Genomic DNA, 17,722 nt, shown 5'->3' with positions numbered 1-17,722 from the left:
CTGGAGTGCCAGGTCAGGCTCAGGTGTCCCAGGCTGCTCTCTGGTCCAGAGCATCCTGAGTGCCTGGGCCAGTGCCAGCACAAGGACATGAGCATATTGGCTGATTCATGCCAGGCACCCCCTCCACACCCAGGGTATCCCAAACATTACCTCACAGCCAGTTTGCATACCCCCAGGTATGGGGAGCTCACTCCCCCAGCCCAGCCTGAGAAGACACTCATTCTGAGCTAGAATATGCTGGGAACACCCCTCCCTGGGCCTAGTTCTGCCCTTCACCCCAGGAGTCTGAGATCATTGCAGATCTCTCCTGACTTCTTGAGGCCCCAGACCCCAAGCCAGTGCCTCCCACCTCCCCACACCTCACACCAGCTTCAGCTGCAAAGGCAGGTATAAGGGAGACAGGGGTAGAGGCTGGCATGGTGTCCATTAACCAAGAGGCTCCCAGGGGCAGGACCAGCTCACACCCAGCCTCCCTGGCCACTGGCCCTCCAGACAAGACCAAGACACAGTTCCTGGGCCTCCCTCCACTTTATTCCTTTCCTGCTCAGTGAGGTCAGGGCTGGGGCCACAGGTGGACACTATTCATCCTCCACAGCGAAGGCGAAGGGGCTCAGCTTGTAGCCAGTGCCCGAGTAGAACTTATTCTGGAACTCCACCCTGGGGATGAAAAGGGAGAGCTGGTCAGGGAAGCACCCCCTGCCCACCGTGCTGCCCAGGTCAGCAGCCAGACCACTCACCAGTGCAGCCGCAGCGCATGCAGGAAGGCGGAGAGCCCCTCCATCACCAGCAGGATGGCCACGGTCATCACAGCGAATGCGGCAAAGATGGGGACCAGCACCACGGCCACCACGCCCATCTCGCGGCCCATGCTCAGGCCCATACGCATCACCATGGCCCACAGCACCTCCGACAGCTCTGTGGGTGAAGGAGGCAACCTTGGGGATCAGGAGCAATGCGGAGCCCACCCAGCCACCTCCGGGTTCTGAAGCCCTCCTTTCCTGTGGGCTGGCAGGGCGCCTCCTCTGACGACCCCTTTACAGACTAGGAGACGGAAGCCCAGAGCAGTGACCCGCCCACGCCGTGTGGGTCAGCAGCCATGTGTGTGTGTGGAGCGGGGGACAGATCCAGGTCTGCACCCATGGCCAGCCCACCCACTGGTCACTCACGGGTGTGGGCCAGGTCACTCACGGGCATGGGCCAGGCTCAGGGCCCAGAGGCGCAGGTAGGAGGCCGTGTTGGAGATGCAGCCCAGGCAGAACTCGATGGTGTGGATGGCCTGGTGCATGAACACCTCGGACAGGACAAGCTGTGGGGACAGGTGGCAGTGAGAGGTGAGCCAGGCCGGCCCCGGCCCCCACTCGGGAAGGCTCCACACCCACCTCGACCTCCTCCTGGTCCCCAGGGCTTTCTGCCTTCTCCTCATCGGAGCCCTGGCTGGCCATGGATGCTTCAGGCACGTCCAGAAGCCCGGTCTTGTCCTCATTCTGGAGGTGGGGGCAGCAGCATCAGAAGGCCCCCAGCCCCAGATGCCACCCTTACTGCCCAACCCCCGTGCCCTCCCCACCCCAGCCTCTACCGGCTGTCGCCTCCTCCGTGAGTGGCGGCGGTGCTGCCAGCGCAGGAACAAGGGCGTGCCGAGCAGCAAGACGGGCACCATGGCCAGGGCCAGGACCACCAGTGTGGACTGCACCACCTCCTGCAGGCGAAGGGGCGAGCGTCAGGGCCCCCCTTGTGAGCCAAACGCCAGCTTAGGCCACACGATTCATGGGGTCCAAGGAGCCTGCAACCCACTCCGTGTGGAGTCTTCTGGGGGAGAAGGCACCCAGGCTTCCAGCACCCACGGTGGGCCACCCCTGATGAGAGCTACATGCAGTCCCTGGACCTCCCCATCTCACCGCCTCAGGCCTGCATCTGGTTCTCAGATAAGGACACAGCAGCTCCGAGTGGCCCAGTGACCCGGGACCCTGAGGCGCGGTGGGGGCCCGCTGCCCTGCCCCAGCCTACCTGCCCAGGGAAGAGCGGCTGGTTGGTGGGGCTGCGGGAGAAGAGAAACATGTTGATAAAGTGGATGAGGATGCTGGGGGCGGAGGCAGCGCCGGCGGCCATGATGCGCAGCCACTTGTAGGCGATCAGGAAGACGAGGTAGCCGAACAGCCCCAGCAGGAAGACCAGCTCGGGGAGGGTCTCCAGCAGCAGCCGGTGCCACTGGCCAAAGTGCCTGGGATGGGAGGGGAGCCGGGTCACCAGGCTACCCTGGCCCTGCTCAGCCCCCCACCCCCCAGGACCCCCTCCCTCACAGGTGGTTGAAGACTCCCAGGACCACCCCGAAGGTCATGTGGGTGACCCCCAGGATGACGGACATCTTCATCTTGAAAGAGTTGAGGAAGCTCAGGTGGTTGACAGCCAGGCTCCAGATCTAGGGTGGCGGGAGGGGCAGTGTCATGAAGGGGGCCCCCCAACCCCAGTCGCTTGCAACAGCCTGTTTGCCTCCTCTGGGGCCTCAACACAATCTGCTGTCCGCCTGCCAGGGGGCAGCAGAGAGGAATGGTTAACACACCCTGGGCCCCACCCCAGTTCTTCCTAGCTCGGTGACCTTGGGTGCGGAACCTCCGCCTCCTCACCTGTAAGATGGGGCAATGCTGGTGCACCTCATGGTGCTGTCACGAGGACTAGACATAAAATCAGTTCAGTGAGGGCTCCAAGGGATCCTGGCACAGAGGGGGCTACAGAATGCTGCCCTTATTACAACACGCTTCTCTACTTTTTGAGGTGGCTACAGTGTGGGCCCTGCCAGGCAGGCCCTGGTCAGTGGGGCCCATGCCTCCTGCACCCAACCTGGGCCTGGGGCTCAGGAGGGGCTGGGCGAGGAGGGAGCCCAAGACCTATGTCCCCACCTGCACCACCCCTAGTGGGCACGGGACTCACGGGGTCGATGCCAAAGGGGTAGGGGCCCAGGAAGACACCGGTGACGTTGGGGTCCAGGGCGAGCAGCGGGTGCTGGGCCAGGAACGCGTCACTGTGACAAGAGGGGGCGGGCTGGTCAGGGGTTCAGGGGCTGCGCAGCGGCAGGGCCACAGGGCCAGACTCACCTCCAGCCCGACTGGTTGGCCATGGCCGCCACGCTCCAACCCGAGGGGAAGATGGCCGTGGCGCGGCTGAAGCACTCGTTGTAGATGAAGCCGGTGTAGACAGAGAACAGGCCCATGAGCAGGAGCAGGTAGCGGCCACCAAAGAAGGTCTGCCAGATCTGGGGGTGTGGGCGCTATGAGAGCCAGCCCGGCCCCCTCCCACGGCACCCGGACTCTTAAGCCTCCGCCGCTCCTCACCTCATTCTGCGCCGTCTTCACGGCCGGCCGGTTCTCAGCCAGCACCATGGCCAGGGCAAAGAGGAACATCAGCAGCCCGTGGCCCACATCACCGAACATGACGGCGAAGAGGAAGGGGAAGGTGATGATGGTGTAGGGCGCTGTGGGCAGAGGGTCCACGCGGTCAGCCAGGACCCCCATCCCTGCACAAGATGCCACAGAGACCCCCAACCCAGACTCCAGGACCTCAGGAGATGCGAAGGTGGTGTTTGCCAGGTAGGGACGCCAGACCATTTGCCTGCATTCAAGAGCCAGCCACTTACTAGCTGTGCAACCTTGGGCTAGTGTCTTAACCTCTCTGAACCTCCATTTCCCCATCAGCAAAATAAAGATAACAATACCACCACTGTATAGGGTCATTATTATAAATGAGTTCATCCATGCACAGTACCTGGCAGACCATAAACATTCAATACAGAGTTACCAGTTCTAGCTATTCTTATTTACAAGAAGAGCTTTATGCAGAAGCACAGAGAGCCCAGCGGCAGTCTAGCTGGCAAGTGGCGCAAGTTCCAGAAGGCCGAGTTGCTCACTTAACCTCTAGGGTCTCAGTTTCCTTTTATTAAAATGGAAAAAATTTCTTGTAGGTGTTAAGATTCCAATGTACATCCCTGTTATGGGTTGAATTGTGTCCCCCCAAAAAAGATACATTGGAGTCCTAACCCCTATAGCTTAGACAGTGACCTTATTTGGAGGTACAATCTTTACAGATGTAATCAAGTGAAAATTAGGCCATTAGGGTGGGTCCTAATCCAATACGACTCGGGTCCTTTCAAAAATGGGAAATTTGGACACTAGACAATACAACAGGAGAATGCCACACAAACATGAAGACAGCTCTCTACAGCCAAGGAAAGAGGCCTGGAACAGATTCTCCCTCACAGCTCCTAGCAGGAACCAACCCTGCAATACCTTGATCTCAGACTTCCAGCTTCCATCAGTGTGGAACCTGCTGTGGCGGTTTGTTACAGCAGCCCCAGCAAACTAACACCTCCCCAAAGCTACTGCTCTGAGAGCTGACGGCGATCAGCGCCCATGGGTACCTGGCGATCAGGCTTGTTCTAACTGGACTGGCACCTCCTAACGCAGAATCATGGGCAGGCAAAATGGGGAGTGTCCTTTACATTCCAGAGCTCTCTGCGAGCTCAGGCCGAGGCCAAGCTTCACCTAAGACTGGCCCTGCTCAGCTCTCCCCGCTACCTGCTCCCACATTCCAAGGTCCCTTACTGGTTTCTCCTGGGAGCACCTCCCTTAATAGACCACTTGCAACAGAGTGCCCATCTCAGGGCCTGCTTCTGGGACCACCTGACCTAAAATGGCACCAAATTCTAATCTCTCAAAAAACTCAATGCGTGTATGTGGGTGGGGGGATCTAGCTCAGTGGTAGAGTGTGCGCTGATCTGCAGCCTTTGCCGATTGTTAATCTTTCCAACACTGCTCTGAGGGCTGTACCAGTATCCCCATTTCACAGACGAGTAAACTGACGCTCCGAGAAGCTAAGAAACTTGTCAAGGTAGGCGAGGAAGACCTCCAATCTGGGCCATTCCTACTGCAAGGCTGTTCTTTGCACAACTCTGCTGGCTCCCTTGTAAGCTTAACAAGGGAGGCGTTCTAGGGGCAAAGATGAAGTCCCAGTGCTGGGCCCCGGGAGCATGATGGGGAGCATCCCAACCTCTCGTCACAGGACAGGACCTGCCCAGGGCAGAGATGCAGCCCTCCCAGGTCTCCACCCAAGGCGGCAGCTGAGCCTCCTGGAGACCTGTGACGTGGCAGACTGTGCCTCTCACCAGGGTTGACCTCCTGGTAGCGGCCCACACCGTAGGCGTCCACGATGCCCTGGAAGCTGGCCGTGAAGCGGTTGGTCCGGATGAGCGTGGGGGGCATGTCCCGGCAGGGGATGCGGTGAACCACGGCGCTCACGCCCGCCTCGCTCTGGGGCATCCGGCAGGCAGAGGGACAGACGGACAGATGAGACTGATGGCAGGGGCCTTTAGGGACCCTCAGACCCCCCCAGCCAGGCCCAGCTAGAGATGTGGAGCACCGTGGGAGCACCGTGGGCACCCAGGACAGCCCTACCTCTCTCTGTGAAACAGAATGACCTGACCAGCCCCACCTGCTCCAATTTAGGGGATTTAGGGAGAGCCAGAGATTGGACCAGAAGTCATTTGGGAAATGGAAGTGTCCTTCTTCCCATCCAGGTGGCCTGGGAGAGGGAGCCCCGTCGCCACAGGTAAGCACCTACTAAGGTGACCCTTGGAGGCAGGGTCAGCACACCCACTTCACAGATGAGCTCGAGGCCCCCTCCACTTAGCCCAAGGTCACAGGGCCAGTGCCTGCGGAGCCCAGATTTGGACCCCATTTCCGACTTTTAATGCCTAGTGTAGCCTCCAGGGCATGAAGGCCCACCCCAGGGCCTCTGGGAAGTCGGGGCAGGGAGAGGGCTTGCTGGGCCAGGGCCATCATGGGGGACCTCCTAGAGGAGGGCAAGCCCCATGAAGGCACGGTGCTCTGGGCACTGGGAATGGGAAATGTGCTGTGAGGGGAAAACCGACCCTGGCCTGACAGCCAGGGAGGGTGGGAGACCCCGACGCTCACCGAGCTGTCCTGCAGTGCCTGCTGCAGGGTGGGCAGGTCCTGTGTGGCACACCAGGCCTCTGCGATAAGGCACTTGTGTGTGGTGCTCACGCTGCACTGGTTGAGGGCCAAGTACACCGCCTTCATCTTGCGGATCTGCACCTGCCAGGGTGGCAGCAGCCTCTGCACCCGGCCCAGCACCTGGCTCAGGAAGCGCTCTGTCTCCCCCAGGACCTGAGCACAAAGTGGGTGGTCAGGAGGAACGAGGAGCGGGACTTGGGCATGGTGGTGGGGGAGTCAGGAGGAGAGGGGCAGGGGGAAGGCCGGGGTCCAGCCAGGCTGCAGGTGCCCACCTCCTGGAGCTCATGGCTCTGCTGCTGCAGCTGCTGCAGGGCCCCATGGCGGGCCTCCTCCTGCTCCGCGAACGGGAAGACGTAGCAGTGGAAGCTGGTGGGGAGGAGGTATTGTGAGGTTGGGGGTCGGGGTTGGGGAGTCCAGGCTGTGCAGAGGCTGAATCTAAGGGGACGCTATGGGGCAGGGCAGGGGGACAGGGCGGGCTCAGTGGAGGTGACACGCAGGGGCCTGGGCACAAGGGCAGCAGGTGGCCAGCCCTCCTCGGGGGCTCACCAGTCAGTGATCTTGCGGATCTTCTGCCCGATCTGCTCGCCCCAGTAGGAGATGAGGAAGGTCATCCAGGTAGCAGGCTCACCCTGCGGGAGCAAAGCCTCATTTACCCTGGCGTCCAGGCCACGCCCAGGATGCACCCCCGCCCCTCCCTGGCCCCAGTAACCCCCAGGCCGCTCACCGTCACGGGGTCCTCCAGCTGTTGCTCCGTCTCCCTGAAGCTGGCAATGAGGAAGCCACGGCAGGCCCTCCAGAGCAGGCGCTCCAGGGCGGCGGCCTTGTGGGGTTCCACCGCACCCGCCACGAAGCTGCGGGTCCAGGCAGGGCTGGGCAGGGGCTGCGCCAACCTCCCCCGCCTCCTCCCCGGGCAGGCCCGGCCCAGGAGGGTCAACCAGGCACACTGCCCTCACCCCATGGGGCAGGCGGGAGCCCACCAGACAGGGCCAGGAGAGGAGAATCCCCCATAGGCAAGGAAAATTCCAGGCCTGAGGGAGGAGGCAGGGGACAATCTGAGGGTGGGTGCAGGAGAGCACTGGACAAGGAGTCAGAGCGGGGCCCGGGCTGACTCCTGTGCTGACAGGAAAGAAAACAAAGCTGTCCCTCACTTACTTGACCCTCAGGTCCTGGTGCAGCCCCCCAGGGGACTGGAGCAGGGGGGTCCTTTCCAAGGGACTGTCTGTGTGGGTGGCTGCCAACTAGAAGCCGAGAGGCACCGTGAGCCCTGGCCCAGATAGGACCTGGCACCCCTCCCCTCCCCGCACGCCCCCAACCAGGGCTGGGGCTGACCTGGGAGCCGTGGCCCTGGCCCAGCACGGCTGAGTGGAGCTGCAGCTGGTGCAGCTGGGCCCGCAGGGCCTGCTGGTTGCCCCGCACATCCCGGAGCTCCTGTGCCAGGCGATCCGTCTCCTCCTGGATGCGCAGAAGGTCGCGGGGCGGGGGCGCCAGCAACACCCCCTCGGGTGGAGGCAGAGCCAGCCCAGCCCGCCGCACCTCCTCCTGCAGGAAGGCTGGGTGCAGAGGGAGGTCGCTCAGGGGCCACCACCAGCTAATGGCCACTGTCAGCCAAGGGTTAGCTAACATCTAGGAGATTCCAAATGCTACCCCAAACTCCACTGGCCACCAGCTAGCTGACTCACTGAGTCCAAGATACCAGAAAAACCCCAGGCCAAACTTGCAGGTCTACTCCCCTCTCTCTGAGCTCGAGTCCCTCTCCGTCCCAAGTCCCTGGGTCACTTCCAGGCCTCAGGCCTCGGTCCCACAGTGGTCTCCGGCACCAGCCCTAGCATTGCAGGGCCTGGGATGAGAGCTTGCACTGAGGTCCATGCAGTACCTGCCTGACTACTTAAAGCCTATCAGTCAAGCTAACCATTAAACAGACATGCTCCATCTTCCCACCTTGCAGGGTCCTCCCGGGGGGGGGGGGGTTCCAGAACAGGACCCAGGGCAAGGGTCCTTCTTGCCCTGGTCCAAGAAGGAGCTGCTCCTGAGGGTACCTGACCCTAGTTCCTGGGCCTCTGCCCACCCAAGTCCATCTGCTGCAGAGTCCTGTCCATGCCTCTCCCCTGCTTAGAAACCTATGGAAGAACACCCCAAGATCCCAGCTGTCCTGTCTCTCCAGGGCCTCGCCTGGACCTCCCATCTCTGCCTTCCATCTGGGTGACCCAGACGCTTCCTTTCAGTCCTAGCTCGACTGGCACCTCCTCCAGGAAGCCCACCTGGGGTGTGGGCCTGGGGTCAACTCACTGAAGGTCTTCTCCAGCTCTTCACAGCGTCGAACGTCCACCACAAAGCGTCTCTGGAAGGCACTTACGGAGGCATTGAGCTGTGATTGCCACACAGAGGGGTCAGTTTTCTAGGCCGGGGGCCAAGGAGGCCCCCCACCTGGAGCCCAGGAGGCCTGGTGAACCCAGGATAGGGCAGTAAAGCCTGCCTTCCTGAGAGCAGAGTATCTATGGCAGACGCTGCCAGGACTCAAGCAGAGCCAGGGGCCAGTAGTGGGGAGATGGTCCACCATCTGAGGCACCTAAGGACGAGGCCTCCTCCATGCCCAACCCGGCCCCACTCACGTCTCTGAACTCCACAAGGCCCAGCTCCCCGAGCTGGCTCACACAGGTGTAGGCAGCAGCTGTGGGCAGGAAGAGCTGGACCAGCACCACCTCCTCGCTCCGGAACATGGAGCCCATGGCCCTGGGGGTGTGCAGGGGGCGGGAGTCTAGTTTGAGGTGGGTCACGGGCAGTTCCCTACCGGGTAGGAATTCTGTGCTTACACAATCCCGGAAGGCACTGCTACCACCCCGACCTGACCGATGGGGAAACTGAGGCCCAGGATGGCTCAATGGGGTGCTGAGGTCACACAGGAAGTAAGCAGTGCTGCTGGGAGTGGAGCCTGGCCTGGCTGACCCCACAGCCAGAACCACAGTCCAGCTCCAAGCTCCTTCCCAGCTGGCTCTGCCCTGTCCGAGACCCCTGCCCCCCACCCCTGGTGGCTCCTGGCAACACTGGCTCTTCTCACATCTGGCCCCTGCTCCTGCTATCCCTCCTCTATGACCTGCCCTCACCGGAGATCCTATACACCCACAGTGGCCCCAGGACAAAGGTCACCTCCAGCACTGGCCTCCTGACCACCACGGCCAGGAGCCCTCCTTTCTACCCCACAAAGCATCTGTGACAAGGAACATCAGGGCTGATGTCCGCCTGTCTCCACAGGCAGCCAGAGCCCTCCTCCCTCCCTGTGGCATCTGTGTGTGCTGAGGGGTGGGGGCCTCCCCAGGACCCCAGCAGAGAGGACTGGCAGGGGGCGCTGATGAAGAGGGACCTTCCCCTGAGGCCTGGACTGCCTGGAAGCCACCGCTGAGGGGTGGGGCGGGAGGAGCCCTTCAGGTGTCGAAATAACAAAAGTGAAACTGTGGAAACTGTGAAATGGGCAGGAAGGGCCAGGCCTGGCCTTGCTCAAACACCAGCAGGGGAGGGCCAGGGGCCTCCAACGGGCTGTAGACACCCAGCCCACAAGCCAGGACTCCATGGCTTCTGCTCTGGGGCCCACTGCCAGCCACGTCCCTCTGTGGGACTCAGTTTCCTTAGCTCTCAAACCGAGGTGGGAGGAGACAGGCACAGGGGGAGGGGGCAGGCACAGGGGGAGGGGGCCACTTTGAGGGTGAACATTTGGTGCCAGAGTGCCCCAACTGCTACCTGGGCTGGCTGGGGCCCACCTAGCTGGTCACTTCCTCCCCTGGGCCTCATTTACTTAAGTATAAATAGGAAATGCAGCCCCTTCCCCAGCCTGGGCCCAGGAGAGAAGAGAGAATGCCGAGAGACAGCTGGAGAGAGACAGCTGGAGGCCATGGGAGTACTGGGCCCTAAACAGGGAAGGGTGGGCAAGAGGGCCAGGGACAAGGGCTCCAACCCCTGGCCAAGCTATGATTAGCTGTGTGACCCTGAGGGAGTCTCTCACCCTCTCTGGGCCTCCACTTCCTCTTTGGGTGAATGGGACTTGACCACCCAAGCAGAGATAGGACCTGGTGGGAAGGTAAAAATAACCAGGGCCTCCATGTAATCCCTTCACCCATACTACCTCATTTAAATCTAACAGCAGTCCCTGGGCTGGGGGGGGGGGATGGTCGCCACCGTAGCCTTGTTTTATACATTGATCAGTAGATGGCCAAGTCAGGAAGGAGCCACACCCTTGGGTTGCAGGTTTGGAAGTCTCAGCCCACATATATGCTCAGGGGATGGCTGTTCTCTGCCCTGGACACCCCAAAAGGCTGGTCTGGCCAAATGGGGGGTTGCAGAGACCTGAGTCTGGGAATCTGGGTGGGGCAGCAGGCCGGGGCAGTAGCTGTGGCAACTCCAGCCTGGAATCCCTGCTTCACAGGCCCCTGGGCTTGGGCACCTCCCTCGGCTGAGACAAACTGTGGTCAGCAACGGTGTGCAGGGACCATTTGCTCATCCCCTCCCCCTCATCCTCCCTGGCCCCTGTCTGAACCCAGCGCTACCCCAGCAACATTTATGGAGCAAATGAAGATGCCTCAGTCCTGTGGTCTTCAGAGTCCAGACTCTAGACATTCTGTGCCCCTCTCCTCCTCCTGGTCCCTTGGGAGGCTGGAGGCTAAGGCCAAATTCTCCAGAAACCCACCAGATCTCTCCTCTGAGCCCCTGGCCCGTCATGATGAGCGGGGTTGGAGGAGTGTGTCTGCATTCTCCTCTAGCTCTCTCTTCCTAGTTGGGTGGGCCTCAGTTTCCTCATCTGTAAAATGGGTCCCTCCCTCCCTGGAAGATGCAGTAGAGAAAGTTCTGAGGGCCTTCAAGCCTGGCACAGCTGAGCTCAATAATTGCTGTTACAGGCTATTAACACCTCATTCTACTCCTCCTCCTCCTAGTCGCCTCTGCGGCCCCCGCACGGCGTGACACCCATCGGGCCGGTGAGCCGGCGGGCTGAACTGCAACTACTAACCCAGCTGGGTGGGGGCGCCAAGACCCACTTCCGGGGTCGGGGAGTGGGCAGAGGGAAGCGAGGGTGGCGGGCCGAGCTGGGAGCTCTTCACCCCCGGCCGGGGCACTCACCCGGTGTCGGCCGTTCGCAGCTCTGCTCCGCTCGGCTCTCTGAGCTCTTCACTCCCCGCCGCGGCGCCCACGCAACTCACTTTCCCCGACGGGCGGGGCCGGGGGCGGAGCCAGGGAAGCCCCGCCCCTGGCCCTCCCGGAGCCTCCTCACCGAGTCCTGGGAGCCGGGGTGGGAGCGGGATCCTGGGCGGAGGAGCGCGGCAGCGGCGCAGCGGCAGAAGTAGGGTGGGAGGCAGGCCCTGGGCTGAGACCTAGCTCCAAGACCTCGCGCCAGCCTCGCTTCCTCGCCTCAGACTGCGGGACCATTCGGAGCCGTGGGCCGCTTAATCTGGGCAGAGGCCCGGAAACGGGAGCGGAGACAGTGACTAACACCAACCGGGCACATCTACACGGCCTGGATGCGGGGAGATGTCCAGCCCAGGCCCAGCTCGGCGGCTGTGGGATAGGATCTCCACCATCTAGAGGGCTCACAGGGCCTATGGCTTATAGGACCCCAGTATGCTCAGGCCTGAGGCCCAAGCCCCACGTGTCCCCACCTCTGGGACCCTTATGCGTGAGTCCGCAGTTACACAGGTCCTTACATCTTCCGGCTTCTGACCACCCAGGACAGGAACCTGGACTCCAGGCCCAGTTGTCTGTGCCCTTGGGTGGGTGGCTGCCCCTTTCTGGGCGTCTTTCCTCAATGGCAGGACACAGGGCCAGGACACAGGCCCCGCACCCAGCAGGGGCTGGGCAATGCTCTGCCCAGCTGTCACTCCCCTGTTGTGTGTCCCAGTCACCTTGCTCCTAACTAGCTCCACGCAGTTGGTCCTATCCCAGCAACCCAAACCTGGGACTCATGACTGACCCACTGCCTGCACTTTGGACAGGCCAAGACTGTACCCACTGGGGACCAGAGCAACACAGGGATCATAACTCTGATGATCCCTGAACCCCCACAGGGGAAGGGCCACTGAAGGGTCAGGGAAGGGCAGGCAAATGGAACCCCACAGCTAGGGGCTGAAAACAGCCACAGCCAAGATTAGTGTCTTCAGGGAGGCCTATTTTCAAGGGGGAACCTCTACACAACCATACTGAATACCAGTGGGAGCCTCAGGTCAGGGGAAACTGGAACTGTTGTGTTATAAAATGGTGTTAGAGCTGCACCCTGACCTGTTAGTAGGGGGAAGAATCAACTCAGGAGCTGCAGTCTCACCCACTTTGAGTATTCCATTTACCTGATTACAAAGGCTCCATGTCAAGTATCTAACACCAGTTGTCTGGGAAAAGCAAAATGAGGTGATACAGGATTTTAAAGCCTGTCTCTTACAACTGCCTTGTTTTTGGAGAGTTCCTGCCTCTGGCAGTCACCAGGACCAGCAGTGTTAGACTTGTGGACACTTCCTGGCCTCCAGTCTTCCCTTTTGGGCCTACACTTCTCACCTCTGTGCCATTTTGTAGGGGCCCCAAAACCTTGGCCAGTGGTGGGGACCACACAGGTCCTGGGCTACCTCTGCATCAGATGATCCAGCCTGGCCTGGGAAGGAAGCCCAGGTATCAGCTGGTGATCTGAGAAAAGGGGCTCCCTGGGAATGAACTGGGCAAAGGCTTCTTTGCTGCAGGCCTTCTCCGAGCCTTGAATGTGCTAACATGCAGTGCCTGTCTCAGAGGGGAAAGGGCACTTGGAGCTATTTCCCACACTTACTGGTCCACAGAGCACCCTTCCTCCTTCTTTCCAAGAAGAATCTTGGGAGATTTGTTTTGTAAAAAGCACTTTTGGAATTGACAGAGAAAGGGAACCTGGAGATCTCAGACTTGAGTTAGTTTTTTCACCTGATGTATGTTGTGTGATCCTGAGCAAGTCGCTTCACCCCTCTGAGCCAGTTTCCTCCTTGCTGAGAATCACTGAAATCCCCTCACACTGCTCAGCGCCAAGTTAAAGGAGGCTGTTTTGGCCTCTTCTACTGGCACTGGGCTTGTGTGCGGCCCTAGAGGGAACCACATCACTTTGCTGAAACTACAAGCAGGAAGTCCTGAGCAGCAGAAGCCAAGCCAGCAGCCTGGTCTAGGGAACTTGGGGAGGAAAGGGGATGTGGCTGGAGAAGCAAAGCCAGCTCAGGGGCAGCAGGGCCTGTGTCACCTCCTCATGACTGTCACCCCCCAGAGTAGGCTTCCCCCTGTTCCCTAATGAGAATGCCTTGGCCTTTGTGAGTTTCTGCTGCTTGATATATTTCCGCCTGAGGCTCTATGTCCTTAGGGGCTTAGTTGTGGGAGGCCCTCGGGAGAGGGGAGGCCCCCACCCCACCCCTTGGATACCTAGAATTTTGAGAACAGCTGACTTGAGCTGCCCTCTGGCAGGTGAGCCTTGGGGAATATGTACGGGGGGCGACTCTGTCCAAGGACCTGGCCCCATGGAAGGACCCACAGGCCGTGATTGGACTGCGGACGGTCCCGACCTGGACAGCAGATTCATGACAGAGGCAGTGGGGGAATCAGAGCTTCTTTATTGGGCAGGAGGGGCCATGGGCCGGCCGGCCGGGCAAGTCAGCGGTAGAGGTAGTCAGCCTGGATGTTGGCGGCGATCTCGGCCTCCCACTTGTCCCCGTTGTTGAGCAGCTTCTCCTTGTTGTACAGCAGTTCCTCGTGCGTCTCCGTGGAGAACTCGAAGTTGGGGCCCTGTGAGTGGGGGAGCAGGTGCAGCTGCCCCGTCAGGACCCCTGCGAGGAGCTCCCGCCCCGGCCTCCCCCACCGCCGGGCCCACTCACCTCAACGATGGCGTCCACGGGGCAGGCCTCCTGGCAGAAGCCACAGTAGATGCACTTGGTCATGTCGATGTCGTAGCGCGTGGTCCGGCGGCTGCCATCGGCCCGTGGCTCAGCCTCGATGGTGATGGCCTGGGAGGTGGGCAGGGTACTGTCACCTGCCAGCCACAATAGCCCCTGGGCACAAGATTCCCACTCCTGGGGGACTGGTTCCCCGGGGGCCTACAGAGCGGACCCTGTCATCCACTCTCAGCCCGCACATGCCTTTGCTGACTCCTCTCCTAACATGGCACGGCTTTCGTTGGCCTCCAAGGGCACACCCTAGCTGACATTCTCTTGTTTGTTAACTGCTGGCATCTTCTGCCCAAGAATAAGCTCCACGAGGGGAGGGCTGTTGCCTGCCTTGTTCACCATAGCACTTGCCCCAAGGGGGTCTCAGCCCATAAAAAATGCTCAATTACTATTGGTTGTAAGTTGAACAACCCTCTCGATTACATCTAGCTATCCCCATTTAATGAATGAGAAAACTGAGACTCAAGAGAGGTTGAGGGGTTGCCCAAAGTCACACAGTAAGTGAGGGGCAGAGACTAGAGACTCGTCCTTAACTCTCAGTTCCTGGGTGCAGCCTTGCACCAGCTGGGGAATGGGTGGCCTGGGGTCTCCCACAGCTGGAAGCTCAAAGGGAGGTGGCAAAGGCCCTGAGATGTCTCCAGGAGTGTAATGCCCACCACTCACAGTAGGACTTTTGGCTAGTAGCCTCATCTCTTTGTGCCTCAGTGTCCTCATCTATAAAGACAGAACCAAACACCAGGCCTCAAAGGAGCAGCAACCAGGGGCAGTGAGGGCCTCGGCTGTGGCGTGTGTCTTTGGGTCCAGCCCCTTGAAGGGCACACAGGCAGGGCTCCAGAAACTGCTACTATGTCTACGTAAAAGTGGAGACCTTCGGGTGCCACCTTGTGGCTCACTGCCTGGGTTCCATGCCCCTGACCAGACCTCCAAAGGCAGGACCCTCACGTGTCACGTGGCCTGCTCAGGGATGGAAGCTTCACTCCCCTGACTCACCGCCTCTGAGTGAGCTCTAGCAACAAGGCCTCATCGTTCCCATTCACGGAAGAGAAGTGGCTCAGAGTGGGAAAGGGACTTTCCTAGGGACACACACCCAGCAGGGGCCCAGAGTTTGAGCCCAGGTCTGCCCTGCTTCACGCTTACGGCCTCCCTCTCCCAATGGCAGGGGCTGGGGTGGCAATCAGTTAGGGCCAGGGGCTCACCTGGGCAGGGCAGACAGCCTCGCAAAGCTTGCAGGCGATGCAGCGCTCCTCCCCTGACGGGTAACGGCGTAGTGCGTGCTCCCCACGGAAGCGGGGGCTCAGTGGGCCCTTCTCAAATGGGTAGTTGATGGTGGCTGGCTCCCGGAACAGGTAGCTCAGGGTCATGCCCAGGCCTGTGGGCGGCATGGGCATGGTTGGCAAGGGCCCCTCCTCCCTAACACATCTGTACCCACAGTAGCCTACCTCCCCTCTCCCCCCAGGGCCTACCTCGGATGAGCTCGGTCCACAGCAGGGTCTGAGCTGCCCGGTCGGTCACTGACTTCATATCCATCGAGGGCTCCCGCATGTTCACATATTCTGCAGGGAAGGTGGTCAGAGAGGCCATGGTTGGGGACCCCACACAGGACCTCCCCAAGAGATTCAGTTCAGAGACATGAGGCCTGGCCCTCCCAGGCACAACAGATGGGCCTGTTCATTCACCAAATGTTCCCTGCCTCAGCAAGCACCCCTCTGGCCCTGAGCAGTCCTTGCCTGCTTCTCCCTGCGTCTGTGTGGCCATCCAAGCCAGTAGCTGAGGAGGGTGGGAAGAGGCTTGGGTGCTGGGATCCTGTTGAAAAGGCACCCAAGGCTCACACCTGGCAGGTCCCTCTTTATCCCATGCAGGGAGGATCTGGGTCACACTGTGTAGCCACAGAGAAGGCCCCCTGCCCCCTGCAATGAGAATGTGCCTCCAAGAATCATATTCAGTCTTGATCACTATCCTCTTTTTACAGAGTAGAAACTGAGGCTCAGAGAAGGGGAGCCCCAGCAAAGCCAGGACTAGAACCCAGGCCTTCTCCCCTGCCTCTAGCAGGACCATGATCAGAAAGCTGGAGGCTGGAGGTGCCCCGGGACTCACTGTAGGTGGCTGCAACCGCGCTGCTGTGGAGGCTTCGGCCACTGGGATGCCCTGCAAGGAGAGGGGTTATGCTGTGCAGATGTGACCTCACGCCGGGGGCTGGGCCCATACCCAGAAAAGGCTCCCTTGGTCCTACCTGCACGTGCAGCCTGGGCCAGGGCCCGAAGCAGCATGGGTGTGGTCAGGCAGCGCATCTGTGGGCATGAAAAGGGAGGCAGGCACAGGTGGGTCCCAGACTGACACCCCCAGGAACTCTAGCACTTTGATCCCAGTGTCACTGTGTTATCTTGTCCCCTGCTCACCCCCATTCCTGTCAGAGGGGCAGACGGCCTTCCTGTTCCTAGCTGCAGCCCCTCAAAGCCTCCAACCTGACCCAGATAACACTGCCAACCGCCACCAGCATTTACTGAGAGCTCACTGAGCCAGGCACTGTGCTGGGGTCACATGCACTGCCGCTTTGTCCTCATGACGACCCCACGAGGGAGGCACAGATGAGAAGCCACAGCTGGGTCGGTCATGTGAAGTGATTTGCCCTAAGTCACACACGAAGGGGGTGGGACCAAGAAGTGAACCCAGGCCAGACCCCTCCCTCTACACCTTCAGCCCTCCCCTGCTGGAACTCTTTAAAGGCTTAAATAACCCTCAAGATCAAATTCCTTTCCTCAGCATCAAGGCCCTTCGGGAACTGTCTCCCAGCCTGCCGGTGACCTAGGGCCTGTTCTTTCATCTGTGAAATGGGAGGTCACGAGAATGAAGGGAGTTCGAAGATGCCATGGGTTTAGCTCAGAGCCTGGCACTCAGCCAGAGCTCGAGTGCCCCTCCCGTGACCTGTGACCTCTAGCGGGCTCATCTCTATTGACCGCTGACCTCAGTGCCAGGCGCCCAATCCTGCACCCTCCCCGACCTTCCTCATCACCTTTGACCCTACGGACGCAGGCGGCGCATGCGCCCGGAAGGTGCCGGTTTCTCGGTCCAACCGCTGCACGCTCAAGGACACAGAGGCCGCGGGTCCCAAGCGGGCCGAGAGGAAGCCCGGGCGCGGAGCCAGCGGGGCCAGCGAGGGCCCCACACTCGCCCCCGACACTGCCCTGCCCAGGCCGGGCCTTAACAGCTGAGTCTTGAATACCCACCTTGAAGCGCTGCCGTTCCTTCCTGTGAGGAGCGGTCTGTCCGCCGAGAGGCGGAGCCTAACATTCCGGGACGCTGCCATTGGGCCGGCTGGTTTCGCCTTTTCCTCGCGTACCCTTTATGCTGTGGTCTGATTGGCTGGTGGCGCAGCCGAAAGAGGCGGGATCAAAACAGTCTTTTCTCCGATTGGCTAGCGAGGTAGAGCGCCGCCGGGTTGGATTGGATAGGCTGGTAAGTATGGATTCACGAGCCCCTGGAGGCGGGACATCCGATGCGTCGTTTAAGGAAGTGGCTCCAGGTCGGGTCGAGTACCCCGGGCGGAGGAGACCCGTGAATTGTGTGGGAGAGGGACCCTGGAGACTGCGGACAATGAGAAGGGCCTCTGAGGCCGCCTGTGTGTTGGGGGGAGTGGAAGGTGATCAGGGACGGCTCCCTGGAGGAGGTGATGTCCAAGCAGACAGCGAGAAGGAGTTGGTGAGAACAAGAAGGGCCAGAGGGCATACATGCCCAGCGTGTAAGCAGAGGTTCATCCAAGGAGGACACATCATGTGCCTTAGAAGCGGA

General features: G+C 60.5%; 2 protein-coding genes across 5 annotated transcripts; both read right to left on the bottom strand.

Moving 5' to 3' along the window:
• Positions 1 to 509: 509 nt before the first annotated feature.
• On the bottom strand, positions 510 to 11,254 carry TCIRG1 (T cell immune regulator 1, ATPase H+ transporting V0 subunit a3). Its single transcript, XM_014558891.2, has 20 exons — positions 11,124 to 11,254; positions 8,630 to 8,750; positions 8,307 to 8,385; positions 7,350 to 7,570; positions 7,173 to 7,258; positions 6,745 to 6,871; positions 6,567 to 6,649; positions 6,293 to 6,386; positions 5,961 to 6,173; positions 5,153 to 5,297; positions 3,327 to 3,466; positions 3,090 to 3,247; positions 2,926 to 3,016; positions 2,298 to 2,416; positions 2,005 to 2,218; positions 1,577 to 1,696; positions 1,380 to 1,484; positions 1,189 to 1,306; positions 738 to 915; positions 510 to 657 (listed from the first exon to the last, which is right to left on the bottom strand). The coding sequence occupies exons 2-20, from the start codon at positions 8,744 to 8,746 to the stop codon at positions 579 to 581; spliced, it is 2,487 nt and encodes an 828-aa protein (XP_014414377.2). The 5' UTR covers positions 8,747 to 8,750; positions 11,124 to 11,254; the 3' UTR covers positions 510 to 578.
• A 2,331-nt stretch (positions 11,255 to 13,585) lies between these two features.
• On the bottom strand, positions 13,586 to 17,382 carry NDUFS8 (NADH:ubiquinone oxidoreductase core subunit S8). Of its 4 annotated transcripts, none has more exons than XM_006196052.3 (7): positions 17,161 to 17,382; positions 16,167 to 16,224; positions 16,031 to 16,081; positions 15,400 to 15,489; positions 15,133 to 15,305; positions 13,868 to 13,996; positions 13,586 to 13,778 (listed from the first exon to the last, which is right to left on the bottom strand). In XM_006196052.3, the coding sequence occupies exons 2-7, from the start codon at positions 16,222 to 16,224 to the stop codon at positions 13,647 to 13,649; spliced, it is 633 nt and encodes a 210-aa protein (XP_006196114.2). In that variant the 5' UTR covers positions 17,161 to 17,382; the 3' UTR covers positions 13,586 to 13,646. The 4 variants fall into 4 exon arrangements, with proteins under 4 accessions (XP_006196114.2, XP_032345899.1, XP_032345900.1 ...); XM_032490008.1 differs by having other exon boundaries at positions 13,587 to 13,778; positions 13,868 to 14,041; positions 17,161 to 17,261; XM_032490009.1 differs by lacking the exon at positions 17,161 to 17,382 and adding an exon at positions 16,947 to 17,154 and having other exon boundaries at positions 13,587 to 13,778; positions 13,868 to 14,041.
• Between the last annotated feature and the right edge of the window lie 340 nt (positions 17,383 to 17,722).

This window comes from Camelus ferus, chromosome 10 (assembly GCF_009834535.1).
Source record: "Camelus ferus isolate YT-003-E chromosome 10, BCGSAC_Cfer_1.0, whole genome shotgun sequence".
NCBI lineage: Eukaryota > Metazoa > Chordata > Mammalia > Artiodactyla > Camelidae > Camelus > Camelus ferus.
Note: the sequence above shows the minus strand (reverse complement) of the source record. Positions and strands in the feature narration are given on the sequence as shown.

Bases quoted from the DNA above. Each gene is read 5' to 3' on its own strand.
- TCIRG1 (XM_014558891.2), bottom strand. From the start codon at position 8,746: ATGGGCTCCATGTTCCGGAGCGAGGAGGTGGTGCTGGTCCAGCTCTTC. The intron at 3,248-3,326 runs GTGAGGAGCGGC...CCACACCCCCAG, and splicing joins TGAAGACGGCGCAGAATGAG to ATCTGGCAGACCTTCTTTGG. The intron at 1,307-1,379 runs GTGGGTGTGGAG...CTGTCCCCACAG, and splicing joins GGGACCAGGAGGAGGTCGAG to CTTGTCCTGTCCGAGGTGTT.
- NDUFS8 (XM_032490008.1), bottom strand. From the start codon at position 16,224: ATGCGCTGCCTGACCACACCCATGCTGCTTCGGGCCCTGGCCCAGGCT. The intron at 14,042-15,132 runs GTGAGCCCCTGG...TCTTGTGCCCAG, and splicing joins AGGCTGTCTGCCCTGCCCAG to GGGCTATTGTGGCTGGCAGG. The intron at 13,779-13,867 runs GTGAGTGGGCCC...CCCCACTCACAG, and splicing joins CCGTGGACGCCATCGTTGAG to GGCCCCAACTTCGAGTTCTC.